Raw genomic sequence first — 17,120 nt, 5'->3', positions numbered from 1 at the left:
ACTGCATGTCGAGTACTGGTTGAGAGATGGGGAATGGTTGAGACATACAAACACTTTGAGAGGAGTTTGCACTTTCATTTCTCCCTCTCCTTGGCCAGTGGCATACCACTCCTACCTCTGTATGAGAGAGGAGCTTGGAGAAGATCAGTGATTCTTTGGAAACCCACATCTAATCTGTCTGTTAGCCTGTGTAAGGCAGTGGTCAGAGTTTCCAAGTCTGCTGTCTGCGCATTTGTGTGCTCTGATTCAACTTCCATACAGGAGGACAGTCTCTCAATGAAAGATTATATCTTTGCAAAGGCCTGCAATATCACTGCACAAATGTTTGAACTGGACTCCTCCATGTACTGGAATATTGTGGAGAGTGTGCCTCACACAGCTGCTGACACTGTATCATTCTCCTTTTCACTGATGGCCCCCACAGGTTCTGCATATCTGTCCAACTGAGCAGAACTTGAAGAGGACTGCGTCCTCCGACACAAACTCTCCACAGTTCTCCCTGCTTTCTACTCATGCTCACTTATGAAGTGGTATTCACTTGGTGGCATTCCACCTAACTGTGTAAGAGGATCCAATGATGTGCTCGTATCTGTCCTGTGACAGTGTACCATCAGCAAAAATGAGTTCCCCCTGAGGAATCCTTGTCGTCAATGTATAGATGCTCCCGTTCTTCACATGATTCGCTTGGAAGAGAGAAGAAACAGTTATGATTTAGTCATGGGACTAGACAAATGTTGAAATATACATGAATAAAATGATCATATTTGATGAAGTGCTTAAGTCAACTGAAGATTTTTTTTCTCATGGAAGATGTGGATGAGAGAGAATTGTGTTACTCTGCTGCAATGCTTATGAAAGTTGCCATCTCCAGTGCTAAGGGAGGCAAAGATGCCGCTTATCTCCAATGCTTCCTCTGCTGCTGTGTTAAGTTCCACGATCTGTGGTGTTCCACTTTTGGTCCTCACCCTCTCTTTTCCTGCAAGGGTGGCATGACAGACCTATGAGTGGTCTGTGCATTCGGTGATGGTAAAAGTGGCAGAATGCATCATGAGTGGCACTGACCTGCATTTGAAGAATCTATTAACACTGCCATTTTAGGGTGTGTGCTGAGAATCAGGGGAGCTGACTGAAGTGGTGTTAGATTCCATGCGGATTGGGATAAATGACAGTGCTGGATGCAGGAAGGGGAAAGATGAGGATGTGCATTGACACGAAGCAATTGGTGCTGCTGAAACTTAAGTGGGTGTGAAAATGATGTGAATGGAGTATGCTTGATAAGACAGAATGACAGGAGGTGCACTACAGAATGGAGGTGAATTTGAAGCTCTGCTCATTTTTCCTGACCTGGTTAGGTTATAAAGACATTTTCTGCATTGCATCAGTGTCCTCATTATGGCCCTCCTGCTCCTTACTTCTTGGACCACTTCCAGCCACACCTTTGAGATGGCTACAGGTTTCTTTTTCCCATTGCTGGAAAACAGGACCTTCTTTTGGCCCTTTATTCAGCAGTACATCCAGGAATGCCTCACTACATCTGGGGCTTTGTCCTCCTTCCTTCTTTATCTATGTATGTATTTCTTCCAAAACAATGTCACAAGCGCCAAACCTCCTCCTCCATTACATCTGTGAACTGGGTCTTTAAATATGTGAAATTGTGTTACGCGGGTCCACACCTTGTCCACTCATGTGCAATGGAGATGTGAAACCCAGAAGTAAAATGATAATGAGGCATCCCCATTGAAATCAGACATTCCCCCGTGTTGCACGTTTGTTGCCCACTATCAGTGCATCTCCAGGTCAATATCAGGCCAGTATTTCAGTGAGCAAGCAGTCAACCTGTAATGCAGGCTCCCTGGGGAGAAGCTGCAAGCAGTTGGTAGTAATTAATTCAAATGTTAATAAGATAGATTTCTTTCAGAAAATAACATTTTTGGATACAGTACATGAGTAAAGTGAGTCATAACATGGCAAGTGGAGGATGCTTGGGAACAACAGGTGACTTTGGACCCATGGGGCTAGATCTTATTAGGTAGGGTCGGAGGCAGGGGGGCCCATAAAATTGCAACGGGGCGCAGAGGACCCCACCTCCCTGTCGCCAAGTGATTTTGTCAGGGGCGGGATAGGCCAGCAGTGGCGGGGTGTCTCTGCCACGTGAGGAGGTTGCCCAGTATTACGAAGCCCCTCCCTACAGGTTTGGGGAGTGGCAGGGGGCGTGGGTTACCTCCTCCATGGGCAATCTGTGGCCCACGGAGGACCCCCGCAGGGAAATTCTTCATCTCCATGGAACCCCCTCCCCCTGCACTACACGCCCACCCGTCCATCCCCCCACCGCCACCACCTTCCACACTGGCCCCGGCGACCCTGTCTCGCTAACCTGGGGTCTGGGACTCCCCCACTGGGTCTCTGCAATACTGGCAGTGGCCACTGCTCCTGATGGCACTGTTGATATTACTGAACTGCCAACCCTGTGATTGGCTGGCAGCTCTTGGAGGCGGGATCCTCGTCTTTAAAGGGAGAGGGATCCCAGCGTCGGCCACTTAAGTGCCAGAACAATGAAAGATTGCGCCAAGGGGCGGGGTGGGGTTCGGAAAGGCCAAGGTGGCGTTCCCGCCCCTTTTCGGCCCATCGCTGGGAACTTTGCAGGTGCCACAAAATCCAGCCCATGATTACTAAAGCTCTACCACTGGGGTTTCGTAATTATATCTGGGTTTGTAGAGATTGATTGCTGTGATTCGTCAACAGCTCTATTACTGTTGCATCATTCTACCAAGATGGTAGAAGGTGAACTGGATGGACTGGTCTTTTTGCGTCTAGCAATTCCGATGTTCCGATCAGATGCATTAATGTTTTGGTTGTGGATCCTTCTTCAAAACTCACATAAAGTGTTAAATTGTCTGTTCTCTCCACAGATGCTGCCTAAGCTGCTGAATGTTTCCATCAAATTCTGTTCTTGCTTCTGATTTGCAACAGAAAATGTTTTGGTCTTTATTTATACTGTTTTTCTGAGCTTGGTTTGAACATGAGTTTAACTTTACAGATTAAAGGGACTGCTTCAGAGTCTGAGGTAGAACTTTGGATTGAACACGTCAGTGACAGGTCAGTGTTAATGTTTGAAAACCATAAGCTGTTTCAATGCCTGAGCACTTGATCTTTTCAGCTTCTCATATATGTTGACAAATCCATGTGGAAAACATTGATTGCTGAAAATTATAGTTACATTGCAGACAGAATTAATTGGAAATGACAGCACCAAAATTGATCTACCCAACCAGTTGGTGGTGTTGTTTGACCTCCACACAAGCTATAGTGGAGGGCAACATGTGCTTAGTAAAACATGGGAGGAACAAGTGACTTTAGACCTATGGTTCCCAAAGCTCCCCACCATTGAGTTTTTCCTAGCGTCATGTTTGGGTCTGTTGTAGACTAATAAATAGAGATTGATTGCTATGATCAATTAGCAACTTTATTGTCATTGCATCATGCGACTACCAGGATGGTAGAATGCGAGCTAGATAGACCGTAATCTTTTTCTCATCTAGCAATTTCTGTGTTCCTAATCCTAATCCCATGATCCCCTTACCACAAATCCCTTTATCCCCCTTTCCTTCAACCAACTACCTAGCCTTCAATATTGACATACAGAAATACAATATACAAATTAAAAAGTAGCAAATGAGTTAATATGCAAAAAGAATAAAAAGAGTAGCGGTGGAAAATCAAATTGACTAATTATAACCCAGGAATATACAGATAAAAGAACAAGGTGTTGTCTTGGACAAAAATAAGAAAAAGTAGTGTCAAATAAGATCAAAAATAACGGCATATGCATTGCAATGCTTAAGGATCGAAATTGTTGAAATTGGAAACAATTATGTCACAAGTTATAGGTGGCTGGAATAGTAATTAGAGATTTATAACTTGTGACATAATTCCTTCCAATTTCCCCAGTTTCTTTCCCATGCTAAGCAGCACATGCACTATTGTTCATGTTTAACTCTACTACTTTTCCTCAACAAGCTGGGTCTCTTGACGAATTACTGAGACATGGCTACAGAAAAATCAGGCTGGGAATTAAACATTGCAGGATATTTCGAAAAGATAGAGAAAGAGAGAGAAAGGGGAGATGAAGTAGCTGTGATTATCAGAGATAACATAATGATGGTCGAAAAAATGGCACAGCTATCAGTATGACAAATAGAATCCAGCTGAATAGAGATAAAAGATAATAAAGGATTAATCACACTAATACAGGTATGCTGCAGGCCACCTAATAGTGGAAGAGTGGAAGGGAGGTAGAGGAAGACATATGGCAGCAAATTAGGGATTACATAGGCTTACATTAGGATATATGGCACAGAAACAGGCTGTTTGCCCAATCACTCCGTGCTGGTGTTTATGCTCCACTCAAACCTCGTCCCATCTTTCCTCATTTAAATCTATCATCATAACCCTCTATTCCCTTCTCCCTCATATACTTGTCTAGCTTCCCCTTAAATGCATCTGTACTATTCGCTTCAACCACTCCCTGTGGTAGCGAGTTCCACATTCTCACCACTCTTTGGTAAAGAAGTTTCTTCTGAATTCTCTATTGGATTTCTTGGTGACTGTCTTATATTGACAGCCTGTAGTTATGCTCTTCCCCACAAGTGGAAACATTCTCTCTGTATCTACTCGATCAAAACCTTTCATAATTTTAAAAACTTCTAATAGCTCACCCCTCAGCCTTCTTTTTTTCAAGAGAAAGAGACCTAACCTGTTCATCTTTTCCTGATATGTATACCCATATAACCGGTATAATCATTTTAAATGGCTTATAAAAAAAAAAGTCATGAAGGATTTCAACTATACCAAAATAATTGTAAGATGACGTAGGTAAATGGGATAAGGGAATGGAGTTCCTACAATGTGTACAAGGCTCCTTTCTAATCCAGCATGTAAGAAGCCTGACAAGGCGGAATTCGCTACTGGACCTAGTAATGGGGAATGAACCAAAGCAGATAAGTAAATGTGGAGTAACATCTAGGTAATAATGACCATAATATAATATACTTCAAGATAATAATTGAGAAGGACATAAAGATGGTGAAGACCAGAGTAATAGATTGCAGAAAAGCCAGTTTTGAGGGGCTGAGAATAGAACTTGGGAAAATAAAACAGACATATTGGCAAACAATGATGTAGAAGATCAATGGGAAACATTTAAAACGGTGTTCAAGAGATCCTGGAAAAATATATTACATTAAAAAAACAAGAACAAACTAAACATTATTGAGACACCATGGATGAATAAAGGCATAAGGGAAAAATTCAGGGTAACGAAAGAGACATAAGTAAGTACATGGGCAGGCCAGGAGACCATGACGAGGGAGAATACGAAGACAATAGGAGAGAAGTCAGAAGAACAGAATAGTAAAATTTTCTCAAACACAATAAATAAAAGGAAAGTCAGCATGAGAATATACCACTAAGTGATGGAGAGGATAAAGGTCATAGTTAGAGATGGTGAAATGACAGAAATATTAATTACTTTGCTTCAGTATTTACCAGGGCAACATGGTTGGACGTGGCATCAGAAGATGAGATAGAAATTATATAACCACATTTAAAATTAAAAGGAGAAATGTTCAAAAAACCAATCAAACTCTGAGGATAAAACTACTGGTCCACGCAGTTTAAAAGAATCTAGGGAAGAGATAGCAGAGACACTATTAAACATGTTTAATAATTCATTAGAAAAAGGTGTAGTGTCAGACCACTGGTGGGTAGTTAAGATAATACTTAAATTTAGGAAGGGAGCTAGAATATGTCCAGGAAATATGGCGCAGGGGCGGCACAGTGGCGCAGTGGTTAGCACCGCAGCCTCACAGCTCCAGCGACCCGGGTTCAATTCTGGGGACTGCCTGTTTGCAAGTCCTCCCTGTGTCTGCATGGGTTTTCTCCGGGTGCTCCGGCTTCCTCCCACAAGCCAAAAGACTTGCAGGTTGGTAGGTAAATTGGCCATTATAAATTGCCCCTAGTATAGGTAGGTGGTAGGGAAATATAGGGACAGGTGGGGATGTGGTAGGAATATGGGATTAGTGTAGGATTAGTATAAATGGGTGGTTGATGGTCGGCACAGACTCGGTGGGCCGAAGGGCCTGTTTCAGTGCTGTATCTCTAAACTAAACTAAACTAAACTATAGACCAGCCAGCCTAACACCAGTGAGTAAAACAATGGTAATGCAGTATATGTAATTTAACTAGATTTCCAAAAGGCTTTTAATAAGGTGCTACAAAAGTCAGGGGACAAGTAGCAGAATGGATAGCTAGCTGGCTTCAAGACAGAAAGCAGAGAGCAGGGCTAAAGAGTAGCTATTCAGAGAGGCAGAAGGTGCAATGTGGGGTCCCACTGGATTAGTGCTGGAACCACTGTTGTTCACAATTTATATTAATGATTTGGACTTTGAAATTAAAACCAACATTTCTAAATTTGCAGATGACACCAAATTGCGGGTGGCAGCCAATAGTGACGGGTACTGCAACAAATTACAAGAAAACATTAATAAAATATTATATTCAATATTAAATGCAAATTGATGCTGAGCTGCACTTGTGTAAATTTGGTAACTCGTAATAAAACAGTGTAAGGAAAAATCACTTTTAGCAGCTAACAAACATGCAAGTCATTATGTCTTTCATATTCATTATTATATGCAGAATGAGCATATAATTGGTAAATGATAAGTGTGAGGTATTATATTTTAGTAAGAAAAGTAAGGATGCTGTATATTACTTGGAAAATAACAATCTAAATGGTATAGTGGAACAAGGGTATCTCTTAGTACAAAACAAATCACTAAAAATAACAATGTACGTTAATAAGGCTATAAAAAAAAGCAAACTAAGCACTAGGGTTTATTTCTAGAGGGATTGAATTGAAAAGTAGAGAAGTTATGCTAAACATACATCAAATCTTGGTTAGATCACACTTGCAGTACTGTGCACAATTCTGGCCACTGTATTATAGAAAGGATATAGTGGCACTGAAGAGGGTGCAAAAAGATTTACAAGGTTGGAGCCAGAAATACAAGGTTTCTATCAAGAAAGGAGGAATAGGCAGGGTCTGGTTTTTTTTCTTGATAAGAGAAGACAGAGGGGTGATCTAATAGTGGTTTTTAAATTGTGAAAGGTTTGATAGAATAGACACGGAGAAAATGTTTCCTTTGTGAGGAAGAGCATCACGAAAGGACGTCAATATAAGATAGTCACCAAGAAATCAAATAGGGTATTCAAAGGAACTCTCTTTGCACAGAGAGTGGTTGAAGCGAATAGTATAAATGCATTTAAGGGAGGCTAGATATGAATATGAGGGAGAAAGGAATATAGGGTTATGCTGATAAAGTTAGATAAGAAAAGACAAGAGGAAGCTCAAGTGGAGCGAAAATGTCCGTATGGCCTGGTTGTGTCAAATGGCCTGTTTCTGTGCTGTATATTCTATGTGCTTCTGTGTACACTTTAGATGAGTGTAGACTTGGGGGTCATTTGATCAGGAATTATAAAATAATGAAGGGACTAGATTGTATTTATGTAGATGAATATTTCAACAGAATAGGTTAAAGAATACTGGTCCTGTGCAACAAGTTGGTGGCTCATGCAGTCAACGTTAATTTGCTGTATTCCTTCAGGTAAGAGCAGGGCGTGTTTCTGGCTGTGCAGAGATCACCTTGTAAAAGAAGTAGGTATCTGATGATGTTAATAAGCCCAGGATAGTCTCCTAACCTAGTTTTGATCGCTTTAGCGTGTTGGTGAAAATTTTCCATTTGTTTCTTACTTAGCCTGTTTTATTAATTTCCTTTTTCACTTCAACCATATTACATGGCTCTGGTGGATGAAGAGCATATATATTGTGATGCATAAGGCATCAGAACTGTTTGGGACACGCTGGATGAATGAACGGACCAGCAGATCTTTACTAGTCATTATTTGTTGATAGATTACCACCTTTAAAGTTCCATTCCTCGACCAGCTTCCTAATCTCCTCCTAAAATAAAAACTGAAAATGCTGGAAACTCTCAACAGGTCAGGCAGCACCTTTGCAGAGAGAAGCAGATGTTACAGGTCGATGACCTTTCATTATAATTTAAGGAAATTAGAGATGAACAGCTTTTTAGCAACTGCAGAGCCAGGGGAAGAACAAAAGGAAAAGGGGGGAGGGCAGGAGTGATTAAATGACAAAAGTGAAGATGGTGCAAGTCAAAATTAGCTGATAATGGGATAAGTATTGAAACACCAGAGAAGCTGTAAATTATTACATCAGAATAGCAGAAGAGGAGGAAGGCATGGCAAATCTGACGAAGAGTAGGCTCTCATGGGTCATGAATGTGAAGGAAGAAAGGCAGGTAGACCCCAGGTGACTGGAATGACCTGCCGGCTGTGTACCAACAGGGGATCCCCACCACCAAGTACCATCAGAGAGCTCTTCCACATCCGGTAGTGCTGGTGCTGCCATCTTTCATTACCAACATCTACATTCTGAGAGAAAATGGGAACATTTGTTAAGGTCTAAAGTTGTTATACTCAAAGTTAAGGCCAGAGAGCTGTGAAATGCCTAGTAGAAAGATGAGATGTTATAAACTTCTTTTGCAGGCCTTCTGTTTCCTTTCTGGAGTACAATGACTGGCTGTTTTCCCCACCCTTCCATAATCTTTTCTGGTCTTTCCAGAATGCCCCTTACCCTAACACCTGGTAGGCAAAAAGCATCCAGAATTTTCACTAAGTGACAATGACCACTCCTCTAACTATTGTGATGGAAACCAAACCTGCCAAATGGGAACATTAATTTCGTCATATGGAACACTATTTGAAGTTTTGCTGGACCTTGAACAAAACTTGTTTAAAAAGACCACAGAGCTGAACGGCTGAAAACATGGCTGCATATTTGCATTCTGAGAGACAGTTGAATAGAGAGACAATGGGAGCGCTCCCTGATTCAATTACCAAATGGGTTTTGTCAATAGTGATAATTAAAAGACATTGAGAGCCATTGTGCGTGTAAGAGCCGGCACTCCCCACACCCCCCAACCTAGTGGGTCTAGAAAGCTTTGAAGAATCAACAGCCCTCGCAGAAGAGCTGGTCACATGACTTACCTGCTGGCTGAGAACTGTTTTTGAATTGTGCCTCACGGAAAGGTTTGGAGTAGATTTTATTTGAACTTCAAGAAGAAGGCACCTCTCTCTCTCTCTCTCCCTCTCAAGCAAAGTTCCAGGGACCTATGGAAGCAACTTAAGCCTCAAGACAGAGGACCTCTTCAGCCTTCTGGTACCACCGAAACTAGTTTAAAAGTGTGCACTGGGCCCCAGCGAGAACTGCAAGACTTAACTCCAATCAAGGACTTTACATCCAAACCAAAGACAGTAACTGAATTCTATTTACTATTCCAACCACCCCCCCCCCCCCCACATGCTTTCTCCTCCTCTTTATCTATTTGTGTGTGTGTGTTGATCTCGTATGCATATTAGCGTGGTTGCGTTACGTATTTGTGGTAATTTTAACTGAGTTAGAGTGTTAAGGCTAATAAACTTGCATCTTTCTTGTTTAAACCTAAGAAAGCCTGTCTGGTTCATTTTCAATTACAATTAGAGATCAGAGAGTAAGGACTCACTGAGGTGAAGCTCAACCACTGTGTTTTTAAAAGTTAAATCCTGTTACCGCCAAACCCAGAAAGGGGTCAGAGGGGAGCCTGAGACTCCTTCCTCACCCGGTCATAACACTACTGAGTGTCCTATTACTACTGTATTATTAACTGAATTGCTCATCTCTGCTCCCCCTCCCTCACCCACGCAATGTAAAAGGATCTCTATATCTTGCGAGTTCTAACATTCTGCTTTTGCTCTACTCCACCAAGCTGACCCCTACTCTCGGGTCAGCTTGGGGAGCTAAGGTCACTCAGATTCCTCTTCTCTGAAGCCAACTGCCTCCTTAAATTCCTGTTCCCTGCTCCCTCCACCCTCACCGAGTAACAACTGAGAGAAGCTTATATATGTTTTTTATACGTTGAATATTTTAATTTAATTCCTATTAACTAACTCAAAATAACCCAATAAAATCAAATAAGTGTTTGGTTCGTACAAGATGTAAGCATAAGCCAAAGATGGACTCTTATATAGTAAACTAAAAGAAAAAGTTTATTTTAAAAGGAAAAAGGGTGTACTTGGTAATACAAAACAGTCATTTACAGCTTCAATCAGGTGATCAGGCTGATACAAAGTTGCAGTGTTCCTTAATTTGCTTTGTTGACAGAAATTCTTTCAAATTCTGCCTTTGGAAGCATCCAGGACGTGACGAGCTGGCAAAGATGTCGCTTGGAGCCTTTACCTTTATCCTTTAAATTATCAATACCTCATCTCAGACCATGTTTGTGTAATTACATAATTGGTTAATTTAATTGGTTAATTCCATTATGCCTTTCGCTATCTGATTTCGTATAATTGTCTGGTTTCATTGTTGAGGTGGTCAGGGGCAGAGTGATCCGAGTTTAGCACATAATATCTGATTTGATGCTCATTTAAAAAGCTGAATCTTACAGCAACAAATTATTACTTTTAAGCTACAAGCTTTTTAAATATAACCCAGCCTTAATATAATTACTTGATTATTTTAATATTTCTTCAATGAAAATTCAATTTAGAAATGTGGCTAAATATAGATTGTTATATTTTTTTTGATACGTCACTGCCATTTTAAAATTTATTTTTGTTCCCTAGGCCTTCCAATGACTTTGGATATCCAATGAATTCAAAAAAACTGCACAGACTTGGTTGGAAGCCCAAAGTAGTATGGGAGGAAGGAATTAGAAAAACAAGTATGGTTATTCTTTGGAATACTTTTTAAGTACCACACGTTTAAACATGCCACAATTTAGCTAAACCAAATAACCAAGCAATTGAGATAATAAAGTTTGCTAGTTAAATGACTCCGATTATCTTTCTTTTTGGCTATTATTACATGGTGGACGTTTTCATTGATAAATAGAGACAAATCAAACATGTCTTTTTATATTCTTTCACGGGATGTGAGCATCGCTGGCAAGGCCAGCATTCATTGCCTATCCTTAATTGCCCTTGAGAAGATGGTGGTGAGCTGCCTCTTGAACCACTGCAGTCCATACCCACAGTCCCGTTAGAGAGGGAGTTCCAGGATTTTGACTCAGCAATATTGAAGGAGTGGTGATATCATTCCAAATCAGGATGGTGTGTGACTTGGAGGGGAGCGTGCAGATGGTGGTATTCCCATGCATCTACAGCCCTTGTCCTTCTAGGTGGTAGAGGTGGTGGGTTTGGAAGGTGCTGTTGAAGGAGCCTTGGCGTGTTGCTGCAGTGCATCTTGCAGATGGTACATATTGCTGCCACTGTGTGCCAGTGGTGGAGGGAAGGAATGTTTAAGGTGGTGGATGGGGTACTGATCAAGCAAGCTGCTTTGTCCTGGGTGGTGTTGAGCTTTTCGAGTGTTGTTGGAGCTGCACTCATCCAGGCAAGCAGAGAATATTCCATCACGCTCTTGACTTATGCCCTGTATATGGTGGACATGCTTTGGCTAGTCAGGAGGTGAGTTGCTTGATGCAGAATTCTGAGCCACTGACTTGCTTTTATAGTCACAGTATTTATATGGCTGGTCCAGTCAAGTTTCAAGTCAGGGGTAACCCCCAAGATGTTCATGGTGAGGTATTCAGCAATAGTAATGCCTTTGAATGTCAAAGGGAGATCATTAGGTTCTCCCTTGTTGAAGATGGTCACTGCCTGGCAATTGTGTGGTGCAAATGTTACTTATCAGCCCAAGCCTGACTGTTGTCTATGTCTTGCTGCATCCAGACACAGCCTACGGCAGTGTCCGAGGAGTTGCAAATGAACACTGTGTAATCATCATGATAGAGTGCAACATAACTAGAAAGGGAGAAAGGAGATGCATCAAACAGTAGAGTTCTATGGAGAAATAGATTAAAACCAAACTAAAATTTAAAAGAGAGGCATCTGCTAAAGCGCGGGCTAATAATAAAGGAAATCGTGAGGGATATAAAAAATGTAATGTGCCAGGTTCTGCAGAGTAGCCAGTGTAACATCTCAGTTAAAGAAGGGAGAGAGGAGTAACTGAGTAATTATAGATCAGCTGCAAATGCCCGCTTTAATCAAGGACAGGTAGCTTGGGTTTGTGGGCCTTCCTCAATATATAAGCTTTTTATGAAAAATTTGTTGCAAATAAACTGTTCTTCAAATGAAACATAATTAATATCCATTATGTAAAATATTATAATGAACAAATTAATTCAGTTCAGCTTGCACCTTTGCTTGCCATTTTTTGAAAATTGACTTGGTTGCCTTTTAAGAGTTTCTAAGGGTTAGTTTTTAACTAGTTAGAGGTAATTTTTATTTTAGTCCTGACTGCATTCTTAAAATATACAGTGGAACCCAAAAAACAGGGAAACAAGTTTTAGGCTTTCAAAATGCAAGGAGGAGGAGGAATGTGTGGAAAATGAAAGTGCTTAATTGAAGATTAAGGTAAGAATCTTTCTTTTCACCCAAAATGCATATCTGAGCAACAGTGGTGAAAGAAAAGGGATTATGATTCTATATATATTTCTAGATAAACTTTCAAGAGCAAAATTTTTGGAGAACTTCTCAGGTCTCAAAGAATAACCTATTGTGGTGGTTTTAAAATACTTTCTAATTAATCATTTTTTTCCCAGTCCATAATCCAATTCATTTTTGCCCTTTCTTGAATAGTTACTTATACACTCTGGCAGCTGCATGTGTAGATTTTTTTGCTGTGTTTATTAACTGTACTGTTCCTTTGTTTTTTTCCCATTAGTTGATTGGTATCAAGCAAACTTCTACAACTGGCCAGATGCAGAAAAAGCACTATCTCCCTTTCCATCATCAGCACTTTACAAAAGATGCCAGTGATTGTAGCTTTACTAAGATCACAGCAACTCTACCTCATCTGGAGCTTCAAGTGGATCATTCGGTTAGTTACAGAAGGGCAAAGAAATAACTAACACTGAAGAACTCTACATTACATCTGTTGATACATGAAAGGAATTTTTTATGGTTTCATGTGTAACAGTGGCTTGACCTAGTTAAATTATGTCCATTTTGGGTCTTATAAAAATATACTTTTTTACTGAGTAATTTTCTCCAGTGTCAGCAAGCATTGGTGGGTCCTTAAATGTAAAATCTGTGTTGCTAATGTGATTTGTAAGCTTTGTAAGGCTAATGGGTGCAGTAATGGTTATGGTACTAGACTAGCACTCCAGAGGTTGAGAATTCAAATTCTACTGTGGAACGTTGGAAATCACATTCATTAAAAATCTGGTGATTTGTGGGCTGGCATCAGACAAAACTATCTTGAAGACTGCTGGATTATCATAAAGGTGTAACTGGTTATATAATATCCTTCAGGGAAGGAAACCTGCCACCCCAACTGGTCTGACCTGCATGTGACTCTGTTCAGTCCCACGCTGCGTGGTTGACTCTTAATGCCATCAGGACCACTAGGGATGGTCAGTAAATGCAGCATAGCCTGTGTTGCCCATTTGGGCAATAAATGCTGGTCTTGCCAGTAGTACTCGTATCCTGAGAATGAAAACAAAATTTCATGTAGGATTTTATATTTTACCAAATAAAGCAAGTATAATTATATAATAATTTTTAGCTGCAATATTATTGTATAGGTATAAGATTTATTTGAATATTTAGCACTTTATACATGTAGAATGCTTTGTTTTTTATCTGTTATATTATCCATTATATTTTAAATCGCTGTACTATTTTGAGCTTTGTTAAACCAGCAATTATCAAAATAACTTCAAGGAGGTATTTTTTTTAAAGAATTATATCGTTTTTAAGGATTTTCCAACTCTTCATCTATCATAAGGATTTGGTCACCTATGAGCCTAGATAGATAAATCATAGGCAGTAAACTGCTCACAGCAGGCCAGTTGTATCACCATGGACAGAGACAGGAAGCATACCTTGTAAAATGTGCTATGGTGCTGTGCATCTTTTGACCATTTGGTTTTATAGATTGCATTTTCTTTCACCACATAAAAGACAAAACATGGGTCCAGATTTTGTGATTGTAATGACGGCAAAACTGTCAGCATTTGTCGTCATTACAATTGTAAAACTGACAGCAACTTCTGGCATCCACAAACATGAAAATTCAGTGGCTGCTGTCAGTGATACCCTGCTCCTCCACAGGGTGCGCTTTTGACCTCCCCACTGATGGAATCACTTGAATTAAAATTAGCTTCCACTTTTACGCTACCAGTCTTACTGTAAAAACTCTTGAAAAAATTACGCATTGTTGAATGAGACATCATGTTACACGTCACTTTGGCATCCTTCCATTCTATGCAAGATGACAGACACGAGCAAACAATCCATTTATGTGGGGTGTCTTCTCTTGATGCACCTTTGTTGATGGATGTAAAGACCAATCCTTGAGAGGCAGGTTCTATCACAAGTGCTGCACATGAAGCTGCCAAGTGACGCTGTGAGTTGTTTTTAAATTTGGTACCTTTTGCCAAACTGCTGTAGCAAGCGGTCATTGTGGTTGTGTACACCAGTCCACAGGAAGCATTGCCGTTTCCCTCTTTCACCAGCTAGTGACTCCGAAGTGCGATTGTCAACATTTAGGGCCCTCGTGTCACACTTGCAAGCACCCTTGAAGCGGAGCTTTGGGCGCCCCACTGATCGCCTGGCCCCGGCTACCTCACCATACAGAAGGTCCTTGGGTATACAACCATCTTGCATCCTGCAGATGTGTCCCATCAACTGGAGTTGCCTCTGTTTGATTAGTGACCGTGCACTTGGGAGCTCTGCCTTTGAGAGGACTGCCACATTTGTGATTTTGTCCTGTCAGGATATACCCATTATGCGCCGCAGACAACAAAGATGGAAATTATTGAGCTGCTTTTCCTGGTAGCTGTAAGTTGCCCATGTTTCACAGCCATACAGCAAGGTGCTGAGAGCACAGGCCTTGTAAACCATCAGCTGTCCTAAGGGTCAGCTTGGTGTTATTCCATGCATGTTTCGCAAGTTGGCCAAAGATGGTAGCAGCTTTCCCTATGCATGTATGGAGCTCTGCACCAAGCAACAGATCGTCTGTCACCCTGGACCCAATGTAACAGAATTTGCTAACCACTTCCAGTGGGGTGTTATTTAGTGTGATCAGGGGCAGAGATGCAACACCTTGTCCCATGACCATAGTTTTCTTGATGCTTATAGTCAAGGAGAGCAAGTTGCAGACACGGGAGAAACAGTCCATGAGTCTTTGTAGCTGAGTTTCCGTGTGAGCGACTAGCACAGCATCATCAGCTTGGAGGAGTTCTCTGGTCAGGATGTGATGTGTTTTTATCTTCGCTTTCAGCCTTGATAGATTGCAGAGCTTGCCGTCTGATCTAGTGTGCAAGTAGACTCCTCCATATCTGCAGGGAAGACCAAGGTCAGGAGCATGGAGAAGAAGATGCCAAAAAGAGTGGGGGCTAGGGCACAACCCTGTTGCACTCCATTCTTCACTCCAAAACTGTTGGAAGTGGAGCCATCAAATTGTACAGTGTAGTGCATCTTGACATGGAAGGAGCAAATGAGTTTTTAATGGGATCTTAGGTTCTTACTTACATAAGAACATAAGAAACAGAAGCAGGAATAGGCTATATAGCCCTTCGATCCTGCTTCACCATTCAATAAGATTGTGGCTGATCCTGTACCTCAGTTGCACCTTCCTGCACTATTGCTTGATCCCTTAATATTCAAAAAATTATCAATCTCTGACTTGAATATAATTACTGCTGAACAACCTCTCTGGCCCTCAAAATCTAATTTAATATATGTGGAATGTCACATTTCTCCATTATGATAAAACTTCCATACGTTTTTAATATTTTTTAAGTTTATGATACTTCAGCTTCTACCGTAATCCCATGTTCATGTCCCAATTTTTATTTCATTCTCTGTATAATGATTAATAAGTGAAGGGTAATCAATGCATTTTACTTACTGATTTGCTGCCTATGAGAATTCTTCAATGTGTTTGGCTACCTAGCCTACTTGGTGATATCATTGTTGTTGAATGTTGGAGATCCCCTATAATTGGCGCCAGAATCAAATTACTGTTGGGAAAGGTGAAATCCATGTCACAGAAATCAATGTATCTTTATAGGCAGCTTTCTTCAAGGTCAGCAGTGAGTGCCATCACTTCACTGCTGACCTCAAAATCCAGCCCATGGTCTTGTCTTCATTATTATTCAATTAAAAGTGTTTGTATTTTCCATTTCGTTTTTTTGTCTCTCTTTCTCTGTCTTCCTAATCCACGCCTTGATACTGTATCATTGGGGTTCAACAACAAGAAATTATTGCAGAAGGAATCGACATTCAGGTTATTAAACCTCATACTTCACAATCACCCCCTCACAGATTCTATTCCATCTATTTAATCTCCAAAGAGAAAGTTGTGTAAATATTTTTCAATCCCTAAAGTAATCAACCTTATCCATCACCTGGACTCCTACCACTGCCACATATAGCTCTGCTAAATCTCAAAAGGATGTTTCAGTGCCCTGGGCTGGTTGGCAGATTTATTTTTGAATATCTACCTTTTTCTCTCTCCATACTCAGTCAGCAACATTTGCTATGAGTCAGGACTTGAGCCCATGCTCTAGCCTGCTGCTCCAGTGCAGTGCTGAGGAAGTAGTATAATGGTAAAACTGCTGTCCTTTGGATGCAACACTAAATTAAGGCTCTTGTCAGGCAAGCCCCCACCTGCCAAGAATGAGGAAAATTAATTTCGCCACATGAACATGGATTTTGGACTGTTGTTGGTGAAGAAAGAACCTGCTTTAAAAAACAATTGGAGACATTGGCTGGAGAGAGATATTAACATATCAACAGACAGTACTTCAAAGAACCAAGGGGCTATTCCCTGCTCCAATTTAATCCACTATGGAATTTTGATTACCAGACATTGAAGGTGAAAAGGCTAGCATTCCAGGTTAACTGCTAAAATGGCCGAATACACAAACAGATATGGTCAGACCAGTTTGGATCACATGACTAACTGACTTGCAGTTTTTTGAATTTGAACTTCC

At 40.9% G+C, this 17,120-nt stretch overlaps 1 protein-coding gene across 4 annotated transcripts in view; it reads left to right on the top strand.

The window, feature by feature from the left end:
• The window catches only part of LOC137371555 (dTDP-D-glucose 4,6-dehydratase-like), a 98,923-nt gene that overhangs the window by 81,533 nt on the left and 270 nt on the right, over positions 1–17,120 (top strand). For 3 of the 4 annotated variants that reach the window (XM_068034375.1, XM_068034374.1, XM_068034373.1), the window contains 3 exons: positions 3,038–3,096; positions 10,744–10,841; positions 12,842–17,110. In XM_068034375.1, coding sequence (XP_067890476.1) covers positions 3,038–3,096; positions 10,744–10,841; positions 12,842–12,936 — 252 coding nt within the window. In that variant the 3' untranslated portion in view covers positions 12,937–17,110. Of the gene's footprint in view, positions 1–3,037; positions 3,097–10,743; positions 10,842–12,841; positions 17,111–17,120 lie in introns of those variants that run through there. The other variant, XR_010975250.1, reaches the window with a different exon arrangement.

Source organism: Heterodontus francisci, chromosome 6 (genome assembly GCF_036365525.1).
Source record: "Heterodontus francisci isolate sHetFra1 chromosome 6, sHetFra1.hap1, whole genome shotgun sequence".
In the NCBI taxonomy this organism is placed as follows: domain Eukaryota; kingdom Metazoa; phylum Chordata; class Chondrichthyes; order Heterodontiformes; family Heterodontidae; genus Heterodontus; species Heterodontus francisci.
Note: the sequence above shows the minus strand (reverse complement) of the source record. Positions and strands in the feature narration are given on the sequence as shown.